We start from the raw sequence: 12,065 nt of genomic DNA, 5'->3' as shown, positions 1-12,065 counted from the left end.
GCTGAGTTGCGCTCACCTAGCACAATTTTTCATCCATACATAACGAATTTCCACCTTTACTCTTTACTCACCCATACATTGGAAATTTGTATCTCTACTCCTTACTCGTTAAAATCATTAATCTGTGCAGGTCCACGTCTTCGTATAGCCCCCATATAACGGTACCTCCCGATATCCGGCAATTTGATGATTTTAGCGACATACCTTTCGCTGCCTATTACCTATTTCATCACTTCTAAAAGAAGTTAGACATCCATACCTTCTTTTCGTTACTTCTTCGTTTTAATTATTATTGTATTACTAGAAATAAATAAAAAATATCAAATCGGATGAGCAATATATAAGGGAGCTATAGCTATATCAGAACAGATTTTCACCAATTCTGACACCCTTGTTTCCAGACTCAATTTCGTCGTAAGTAACAAATTCCACAAATTTTATCTAAATTTTGACCGATTATCTCCAATTTCATACTCACTGAGAACTATGCTACAAGCAGCATGAGTCGAAGTAATACCTTTCGCTTCCGAATAACCTATTTTGTTACTTCTGTCAACTATCAAAATGAGTTTATGAGTCAGTCGTCGTTGAGCATTGACCGAGAGCGGACGCATCTAAGGAGCGTAGAGCATATTACATTTTAAACTTTGTATTTATTCCCAGAATTACTTTTATTTTTAAATAAAAAACCATCTTGACAGAATCAGAAGTGGGATAAGAACAGAAATCTACAAGGAATTTCATCATTTTGGATAAGAATTGCAGAAAAATACTCAAAGAGCTGAGAAACTAAGGCGTCAAAGTGATGTAGTAGTGAAGAGCTCAATGCAAAGCAACAACGACGACCAAAGGAGAAACCACGCAAAGGCACCTAAACTCAAAAGTTCGAGTGAGTTTAGTGAGAGTGTGTAACGTGCTCAAAGAGAGCAAAGGAGAAAGCATCAATCAAAGGAGAATGTACAAAGGTATACTCAAAAGTGTGAGTGAGTAGGACAACGATAGTACATCAAGGAGATTGAAAGCAAGACATAAAGAGGGGAACCCCGAAGAAGAAGTTTAAAAAGGGAAAAGTTAACGTATATTTTTAGGGCGTGCGGCTTCTAAAAAAAAGGAATAGTTCTAGATTTGCTGAAGTAACGAATTAAAAAGGAAAATTCACAAGGAAAAGTATGAAGGTGAAAATAAGTTCGTTAAAGGTTGCGGAGCTAGACAAATTATTACTGGCAAGAAGCTTACCACGAACAGGAAATAAGTCCGAGAAAATTGCTAGACTCATGGCTTGCAATGGAAATGACGAAGTGGAAGTTGAAGATTCAGAGTCACAGGAGGATTTCCATGGATTTGATGAAGCTGAGACGGGTGATGATTCTCTAACAAGTCAAATGCGAGAGCTAAAGGATATAATGTTGACTCTAGCAAGGAGTGTGCAACAGTTAACAACACTTTCAACAGAAAGGGCTATTACGTCAAATGCAGGGTTAAATTCAAGGGATACAGAACAGCAAGTTCCAGCTGAAGTAATATCAAGACAATCTGGTTCCGGAACATCTGGTTGTTTAAAGGATTACATAGTAATGATACCAGACTTCGATCCAATTAAAGGAAATGTTACATCAGTCCAATTCATTGACAAGGTTGAAACGTTGCAAAGGCTTCATGGATGGTCAGATGAAACAACTTTGTTTGCAGTTCATCATAAAATGAGTGGTGTTGCTAAAATGTGGATAGACGCTTTACCAGTGGTTGAAACATGGAAAGAGTTCAGACAACAATTTTTAAAGGATTTCCCAAGTCGAGTAAGTGTTGCTGACATTCATCGTGAACTTATAGCTAGGAAACGAAACTCGAATGAGTCTTTGGTGGAATATTATTACGCAATGTTGGCCATAGGGAAAAGAGGAAGCGTAGATGAGGCATCAATACTGTCGTACATCATAAATGGTCTCAATGATAGCAGCTTAACAAGAACACTTTTAGCTATGAACCCGCAGACATGTAGTGAATTATTAAGGTCGTTGGAGAATTTGACCATACAAACGTATGCAAGGAAGCAAACAAAGAATGACGAGGATGACAAAACCGCAAGTGTCTCAGGTGGAGCGCCAACCAAGGGAGTAAAATGTTTCAATTGTAACAGGTTTGGGCACATCTCAACTAGTTGCCCACAACCATTGAAGAAGCCGAAGTGTAGTAAATGTGCAAAGATTGGTCACGATGCATCGCAATGCAAAGGTAAAGGTACAACTGTGGCAGCAATGACAGAAGAGTCTAAGGATTACTGCCCACCGGTTATGAAAGATGTTACGGTCAATGGTAAGACATATGAAGGTTTTGTGGACACTGGAAGCGACTTTACCTTAATGCGGAAAGCTGTAGTTCCAGAGGGTTGCGATATGGAAGTAACGTCAAAAAGAATGAAAGGTTTTGGTGGATCTATTGTTGAAGTGGTGGAAATGTTTGAGACTAACGTTGTCATCGACGAGGAGAGTTTAATGACTACCATTTATGTAGTGCCGAATGACTTGATGCGATATGACGTTCTCTTAGGAAGAGACGTATTGTGTAAGAAGCAAACAAAACTTACAATTGAGCATGGTGTCTTGAAAGTAAAGTCAAGAATGCCAAGTACATTTAATGTCGGAGAAAGTCTGGATGAGCATCAAAAGGAAAAATTAGACCAAATACTGTCGTCATTCAAGGATTGTTTTGCTGAAACCCTTGAAGACCTTGGAAGGTGTAAAAATACACAAATGGAAATAAGTTTATCTACGGACAAGCCTGTAGTTGGTAAAAGATACCAAGTTCCATTTTCTCAAAGACAAATTCTGTCAGACATAATTGACAAGTTGCTTCGATGTTGTATTATTCGCCCAAGTGATTCGCCCTATGCAGCATCAGTATTGTTGGTCAAAAAGGCGAACGGTGAAAGTCGTATGTGTACGGATTATCGAGCATTAAATGAAGTCACCATCAAAAAGCAGTACTCGATGCCAGTGGTTGAAGAACAACTTTCGTTGTTATCTGGAAATAAGTATTTTACAACGTTAGACATGACATCAGGATATTACCAGATACACGTCAAGGAAGAATCCAAGAAATTCACGGCGTTTATAACACCAGACGGTCTATATGAATATAATGTAATGCCTTTCGGATTAACAAATGCACCGATGGTCTTCCAGGAAATGATAACCCAAATAATACGTAAGTTGAAACATCGGAGAAACATCATAAGTTATGTGGATGGGATGAGCAGAAGTCCAACGTTACCATCAAGTCAATCCCGAACAGTAGCGGAAAATGTTCTGGCACTCACAACGAACATTAACGACTGGGTCTATCAACTGCAAATGTCGGATAAGAAGCTGAAACACATCTTTGAAGTTCTCAATGGTAATTTGCAAAACGAGGCAAATGAAATTAAGCAGATCAAAGCGGACTATGTAATAGAAAATGGGAGGCTATTTCGCAAAGTCAACAATATGAAACGTATGGTGATTCCAGAAAGAGTCCGGTGGCGAATAACTAAGGCTTGTCATGATGATTTGGGACACTTCGGTGAAGAGAAAACTCTCCAAAGGCTTCAACGTGATTTCTGGTTCCCGAGAATGAGACGTTATGTAAAATCATACATTCAGTCATGTCCGGAATGCTGCTACAACAAGGTAAAAGGAGGCAAGGCAGAGGGTGAATTACATATTGAGGAAGTCCTACCAATTCCATTCAGAAGTATCAACATCGACCACATGGGTCCCTTCCCAAAAAGTAAGAAAGGAAATCAATATGTATTCTTGATTGTCTGTTCGTTCAGTAAGTACACCATTATAAAGCCAACCAGGAATACAAAGACTGCTCCGGTTATAACAGCGCTGCGAGAAGTTATGTCGGTTTTCGGACAGCCACGAAGAATTGTATCGGATAGGGAACGGCGTTCACGTCTAAAGAATTCCAACAGTTTGTGGAATACAACGGAATACAACATGTACAAACAGCAGTCCGAACACCAAGAGCCAATGGCCAAGCCGAGCGGATCAACCAGACAGTTTTGAATGCGTTGAAATGTCTAGTAGGTGATACAAAAGAATGGGACACTGAGACAACGACGATACAGTGGAGTATTAACTCGCAGCTGAATGCGACTACAAAGTTCAGTCCAAATGACTTAATATTCAACTTTAGTCTCAGAGATGTCAGTTACAATAGAATTATCCAGGCGGTTGGTGATGAAGAAAGAGAGAATTTCGATGTTAGGGTAATTCAACAGCAGGCTGTTGCTAACATCCAGAAACAAAAGGAAAAATGGAAAGCAAGATTTGACAGCCGTCATTCCAAGCCAACTCAGTACAAGGAAGGCGATTTGGTGGTGATAGACACGGTACCGCAGCCTACAGGAGAATCACATAAGTTGGATGCGCGGTATAAAGGACCATACATCGTCACGAAAATTATCGGAAACGATCGTTATCTGGTAGAGGATCTGCCGGATTTAAGTTTGAAGCAAAGGAAATATTGCGGTGTTATGTCGACCGATCATATGAAGCCCTGGTGCTATGGTGATCCAAGTCTCGAAATCGAAGATAAAGATGAGTCTGATGATGGTTCGCCCAGGAGGGACGAAGAGTCAGGAGAGGCCGAATTGTCAACTATCAAATGAGTTTATGAGTCAGTCGTCGTTGAGCATTGACCGAGAGCGGACGCATCTAAGGAGCGTAGAGCATATTACATTTTAAACTTTGTATTTATTCCCAGAATTACTTTTATTTTTAAATAAAAACCATCTTGACACTTCCAACAGAAATTAGACATTCATTCCATCTTTTCGTTACTTCTTCATTTTATTTATATTGTATTACTTTCCTTTTTCAAGACATAGCTGCATTCATAGTTGTTTGTTTGATTTTCCGTTTTAATATTAATATTAAGTATATATATGTATAGTTATATATAAAAAATATAAAATACAAAAAAAAAATATCCTTAAAAAGTATTTTTATTTCCAATTGTTTTTCCATTTAATGAAAAACAATACTAATATTTATAAAATCGATCATTTAGGATGGATAGGTATTTCATGTGTGTATGTGTTAATATATATATGTAATTAGGATGAGAAGATTTCAAATAACGTTTTGCATATACAAATATTCATGGAAAAAATTGTATTTGTAATCTACCAGAGTAAATGTTTATTATATTATAATATTATGCGTTTTATTATATTATGTTTTTATATTATTTTATATAATGTAATAAAACAGAGTATTCATTTCAAAACATTCGGCCCAATTACGGTTGTCGTTTCAATAGTCGTCATCGACGTTATGTGCAAGACGCCATCGTCGTCGTTTCGTTTCAAAAATGGTATTACGGTAAGACATAGAAGCGACATCGACAGTTAAAAAAGGGTTGGCAATACTTCCTTGTTGTTGACAAAAAAGAAAAAAAATTGTTTGCCGCAGCAAGTCCTTAGGCAGTAAACAAACATATTTTTATTGCCTGACTCCAAGTAAGTACATATTTAATTAAAGCTTAACTCTAGTTTATTAAAAACTATTCAATTTTTTTGTTATATTTTCCAGTGGTAGGTATTTTTACCCTGATTCCTTTTTTTGAAGGAAAGACTTGCGACCCCAGATTTTTTAACCGAAAGTCCGGGTTCAAGATTCTAACTCGTCTAGAAAAAAACTCTTCAATTTTTTGAAATATTTTCCAGTGGTAGGTATATTTTCCCAGATTTTTTTTAGGACGGACCCGGCACTTCAGATTTTTGACCAGAAAGTCCGGGTTCAAGATTCTAACTCTAGTTTAGGAAAAAATTCTTCAATTTTTTGAAATATATTCCAGTGGAAGGTAATTTTACTCTGATTCCGGGAACGTATTTTTTGTTTTGAAGGACGAACCCGGAACCCCTGATTTTTGATCGGGTTCAAGACTCTCACTCTTGTTTAGTAAAAACTCTTCATTTTTTTGAAATATTTTCCAGTGGTAGGTATTTCTACACTGATTGGGCAACTCTTTTTTTTTTTTGGATGACGGACCCGGGACCCCAGATTTTGAGCCGAAATTCCAGGTTCAAGACTCTAACTCTAGTTTAGAAAAAACTCTTCAATTTTTTGAAATATTTTCCAGTGGTAGGTATTTTTACCCTGATTCCGGAAAAGTATTTTTTTGGATCCGGATCCACTTACCCAATATATACAATATAGGTATTGCTTATGAAAATACCTATCCAAAAAATGGTCGCTTGATGGGGTTATTTAATGCGGTTCCGAAGTTATGATCAATTATCGATTTGTAGACCCGAATTTTTATAAAACCAGCAAAAAATCGAAAAAGGGCCCAACAAAATTGATGGCAAATTATAGCTGAACTCTTACACTTCAAAATAGTACAATTTTGCTAATACCTTTTCAGAGTCCAGAGATGTTCTCCTCTGGTATGTTCAAGTGGCTACGCGAACTAAAGTTTTCTAAATTTAACAGTTGTTGTAAGTAGCCATCATGTAACCACTTGTTGGATAGCGTTCAAACAATACCTATATTGCCTATATCGGCAAAAGTGGATCCGGGTCTTGAACCCGGACTTTCAAGTCAAAAATCTGGGAATCACAGTATAGTTCCTCGGAATCAGGGTAAAAATATCTACCTCTGGAAAATCTTTCGAAAAAATCGAAGAGTTTTTACTAAATTAGAGTTGTTATATATTGCCTATATCGGCGAAAGTGGATCCGGGTCTTGAACCCAGACTTTCAAGTCAAAAATCTGGGAATCGTTAAAAATACCTACCTCTGGAAAATCTTTCGAAAAAATCAAAGAGTTTTTACCAAACTAAAGTTGTTTCAATTGGCCACAGCATTAATGTTTTCAGAGCTAGGATCATAGTAGAGCAGTGTCGGAAATGACTTCAATATTTCCAAATTGTTTTGCTGTTGTTATTGCCAATCAAATGTCAAATTCAAAATTGTTAAAATATCGTCGACGTCGACTAAAAATACAATTCAGTCACAATTTTTACGGCGACAGATATTCTTTTAAAACGACTTCCCGTCGACTTTTGCATCGACAATGGTAATAGCAATCATTCATCGATATCGACAAAAAACGACAACCCTAATACCGTTATTGTCACCTCGACTTTATTTGCGACGAGAACGCCAACCGTAATAGGGCCGATTATTAAATGTGTAACATAAAAAAGGATATAAATATAATAATATACTTTTTATATATATTTTTTATAATTTTAGGAATTTAATAATATATTTTATTACATTTTATTTGCTTATCATATTAAATACTTCATATCTTTTATTATATTTCATTGTATTTTACATTTCAATATATCAATAATTTTTGATTTAAAAACTGTGTTTATTTCATTTCCCCTAAGCTTTATATGTATAAAAAGGTCAGTTTCTTTAGTTTTAGTTTGTGCTAGTAGTTTATTTATTCAGTTATTAAGTAGTTATTGTTGTTTTATACGTATAAAAATATTAGTTTATTGTTGTGTAAATATTTCATAAATTGTGTGCTATTTCTTCTTTTCTTTAATACTAGAAAATATTTTATCTTTTTTCTTTAGGAATTATGGGTTTCATTCAATTAACACGGTGCTACAAAGAATCTTCTTTAACTTTTAAAATGACACTTTCAGAATTTTAATTTTATAGACTACTGAACAATATTTTCCAAAAATTGGGGGCCATGTCCTATGTAAGGTCGGCCAGTAAGCCCATCTGACAACCAATTTTGCTGTCGAAAGACCAAATTGTGATTCGAAATTGAATGGAAGGAAGTCAAATAACAATTGTGCAAAAGTAGTTTATCTGTCTGACCCTATGTAAGTTTCGTTTAGGGCAATGGGAGTATTCTTGTTCTACGAAAACATGAAATGAAAAAACATTTTCTTTATTTCATTCTTCATTTTCTTTATTTTTATTTCACATTTCATAGGAGAATTGGCCATGTATTTTGTACGACGGAAGCGAAAGGAAACTACCATTTCAAATGTGTTTTCAAAAATTTTGAATTTAACTCAAAAAAAAAAAAAAAAATAAAAAATACAACTGTAAAAAAAGTCTAAATGTCGGGCGGGGCCCATTTTATGATAACAACATATTCATGTAACAACAGAGTTTCATTAGCAGAGCTTCAAACAAAAAAAAAAATAAAAAAATATCAATCGGATGAACAATATATAAGGGAGCTATAGCTATATCTGAACCGATTTTCACCAAATTTGTCACACTTATTTCTAGACTCAATTTCGTCGTAAGTACCAAATTCCATCCCATTTGGGCTGATATTACACTTTGGTGCACAATATGAGAGGGAGCTATAGCTATATCTGAACCGATTTCGAGCCAATTGTCATACTTATTTCCAGGCGTAATTTGGTCGTATATGCAAAATTCCATCACCATTGGCGCTGATATTAAAGTTTGATGCACAATAAAAGGCAAATCGGACGAAGATATATATGGGAGCTATATCGAAATTTTGACCGATTATCTTCCATTTCAATAGGGTTCGTCCTTGGGCCAAAAAAAAAATGAAAAATTTCATCTGGATCGGCGGCAATAAATGCGACCTGTACTTTGTTTACACAAATACATGGACAGACGGACGGACAGAGGGACGGACGGACGGGCGAACATGAATAATCACTCTACAGGTCGCAATTATGGCCCGATCTTCACGAAATTTAGAATGGAGGTGGGGCTAGGGCCAATATAGAAGTCTATTGCTTTTGGAGATGATCGCATAATATTTAGGGGTTGAAATGGACCAAAAACCTGAAAATTTCCTGTTTTTGCAATTGCTCTACAGTTCGCAATTATAAACCAATTGAAGTTAGAATGGGACTAGAGCTTAGGGCTGGGCAGAAACCTTCCAATTTTGGTGGTCATCGGGTAATATTTAGTGGGTGAAATAGATCATAAAATTTGGGTTAATTAAAAGTCAAATTTTTCATTAAACCACGAATATTTTTAATCCCGGCGAAATCACAAACAGACGAAAAGGTCAATTCTGACCGTTACGTAAATGCCATAGTAAATATATCGGATATATGTATAGCGAATTATATACAATGTGTATATACAAAAGACGAGGTTGTTAGGTAGAATGCTTTAATCTCAAGAATGGCTGGACCGATGTTGACAATTTTTTTCAATTCAGAATGCCCTCTTGGCATAAAAGAATAAAATCTAAAAAAATCGCATAAAAAGACGCCATTAATGATGATAAAATAGATTTTGTATTATTTTTTCACTGGTCAAAATGCTAAGGGCAATATCTGGGCAGTGCTCGGTGACATAATTTCAAAAGCGAAATCTTCCAAAATGGATTTGGACATAAGAGGACTTCTAATATGTTGTAGAGTATCACATGGTCGGCCATGCACGTCTATAGCCTTTGCTTACTTGTTTTACTCATTTTTTTTAAATTTTTCGATGATAGTTTTTTCAAGTCAAACCTTGGACATGTTTCAAATGTTTAAAATTTTGAGTTCCGCGATAGAAAGTTAGGCAGTGTTTTTCATGTGTTTAGAGCAAAAAGTGATATTATGGCCCCAATCTAGGTATCCTTACAAGGTGACACGGTAGTTCTAGCTACTCGCTTCTATTGCTGTCAAAGCGCAATGTTTTTTTATTAAAATTTATGATAAACCTTAAATTTTGACGAAAGTACAGGTTTACACCGTGAAAACAGTTTTTAGCGCGTCCATCTATTTTCACCGATTTCTCGCTAAAATACTTTTGGCAACAAGAGTAGACTAAGGGTCTAACTTCACCTCTTGTGTGACCTTATTAAAAAGGACTTTGTCCCAACAATTTCATATTTTTTTGTGGCAAAGGTCTGGGTTTTTAAATTTTTGATTCAGATTAAATAAGCATAAGATATTATGTTGATCCTATAAGAAGCTGCTAATTTTGGATTTATTTTCGATATTAAAAGGGGAATATCGGTTGGTTGTCGTAGTAACATTTTCACATTCTAGCAGGTTCTGGAGAGAGCATGTATCCAATACAAAGTCTCAATTTAAATTGGCATTTAAATGGACATTAAAATCGTTATACAAAAATTAATTGTTATCAATTACTTTACATTTTGGATTCGGTCATTTTAAAAGTTTACACATTTCTCAATTGCTATACCGTGTTTGTTTTGTATTAAAAAAAAAAATCTAATAAAAATGGCATATTTCTGTATATAAAAAAATAGAATATTGATTGGCATGTTTCGTTTTATTAGTGGAATATTGTGAAATACTTGATATCTCTTTTTCTTCTTATCAAATTACATTTTATATATCTTGTATATTATATATTCGTTATTTTTTTGTTAAGTATATTCAAATTTCTTAAATAGTTTTGATTTCAATTTCATTTGTATTATATGCTTTTATAAAGTTTTTTTCAGTCATTTCATTTTTCATAGTTGTTATTATTATAATTGTCTCTTCAATGATATTAAATTACAAGTCTTTATAAAAAAATGTATACATATATATATTTTATATATAAATAAAATTATTATCAAAATCAAAACATATTTTTATTGTTTTTTGTAAAAAATGGATTTTCTGCTTTAAATATAAATGCATTTTTGTTATTTTTGTTTTTCAATTACTTTCTGTTTTGTTTCTTTGCCTATTATCTATTGTAGCGAACAATCACAACAAATCAGGGTATAATACAAACACTTGACCACTTTCTCATCTTCTTCGGGTGTTTCATTTTTATTCTCCTCCTTGTTGGCGGACGGCACACCATCCAACTGGTCGAGACCTTTACCTTTGGAGAGTTTGTTCTTCTTTTTCTTTGTTTTTGACTTGGTTAAGATTTCGCGGTCGTTACGACTCTGTAATGCTGAATCGACCCAATCTAAATCACCGCTTGGAATTTTCTCGCTTGTCGTATCTTCGGTTATACTTTCAATGGAATTAACATCACCCTGTGAAGAGGCAGAAAGAAAAAAAAAACGAAACGGAGAAAAACAGGCGTTAATCAGATTAACATTGGGGTGTTTATAGGCTGTCGGTTAGTTTTTTTATTGTTTAAATGTTTCTTTACCTCTTCTTATGTAATAAAATATTATTATAATTTATTAATTAATCTTCGATAATAGTTTTATTATCACATTTAAAAATATGGTAAATTTTTGAGGATTAACAGATCATAAAATATTAAATTCTTAACATATTTCACATATTTTCCAATCAAGTATTTTATAGACCAAACAAGAATTCAAAATCCAAGTAAGAATATTTATAACTATAAGCTTAGCTCAAGCTTTTCATGGTACAGGGAGCAGAATAAATTGGCCCACTGGATTTAGGATTTAAAAATTTCTTCTCTTTTCTTGAGATTTTGAAATTTGCAGTGAAAAGAGGCACACACTCGCCGCTATGCGGCGCGTTTCGCCGTTGGTTAAGCGTCTTATCAGGCATATTTGGTGTGTATAATGGCTTGGAAGGTACCTTTTTGGAAGCTTGAATTTATTTTAAATTTCGAATTTAACACCAGATTTATAAACAAATCTTTTTATACCCTCAGCCATATGGCTACAGAGGGTATACAGGGTGAGATGAGAAAAAACTGCAACCAATTTCAGACTGCTGTCTTTTCTAAGCCACTCGTCCGACAGCTTTTAAAATTATTCAAGTGACAGCTCATTATATTGTTTACAATCGTACAAAAGCATTTTGGTGAGAATTTTCCACAAAAAAAAAAAAAATATTCGTGATGGAATTCAAGCGTGATAGTATGATTTCTTTATATTTGGCTGGAAACCACAAGTGGCTATTGTTAGAGCACTCCAGCATTTAAATGTGAATAAATCTTTTGTGTCTCGTACCGCTCGTTACCGTGATACAGGTAATGTAGCCCGACGTCAAGAAAGTGGACGGAAGAAAACAGCAACATCAGCAGAAATGGTTCGAAAAGTACAGGAGAAACTTGATCGAAACCTCCGTCGCAGTGGCCGAAAAATGGCTCGTGGGCTAAACATATTGCAATAATCCATTCGGCAAATATTGAAAAATGAGCCCGCGCTAAAGTC

General features: G+C 35.0%; 1 protein-coding gene across 1 annotated transcript; it reads right to left on the bottom strand.

The window, feature by feature from the left end:
- Positions 1-10,661: 10,661 nt before the first annotated feature.
- On the bottom strand, positions 10,662-11,454 carry LOC131800504 (uncharacterized). Its single transcript, XM_059132155.1, has 2 exons — positions 11,401-11,454; positions 10,662-10,958 (listed from the first exon to the last, which is right to left on the bottom strand). The coding sequence occupies exons 1-2, from the start codon at positions 11,452-11,454 to the stop codon at positions 10,662-10,664; spliced, it is 351 nt and encodes a 116-aa protein (XP_058988138.1).
- Between the last annotated feature and the right edge of the window lie 611 nt (positions 11,455-12,065).

Source organism: Musca domestica, unplaced genomic scaffold, assembly GCF_030504385.1.
Source record: "Musca domestica strain aabys unplaced genomic scaffold, Musca_domestica.polishedcontigs.V.1.1 1113, whole genome shotgun sequence".
Classification (NCBI taxonomy): Eukaryota; Metazoa; Arthropoda; class Insecta; order Diptera; family Muscidae; genus Musca; species Musca domestica.
Note: the sequence above shows the minus strand (reverse complement) of the source record. Positions and strands in the feature narration are given on the sequence as shown.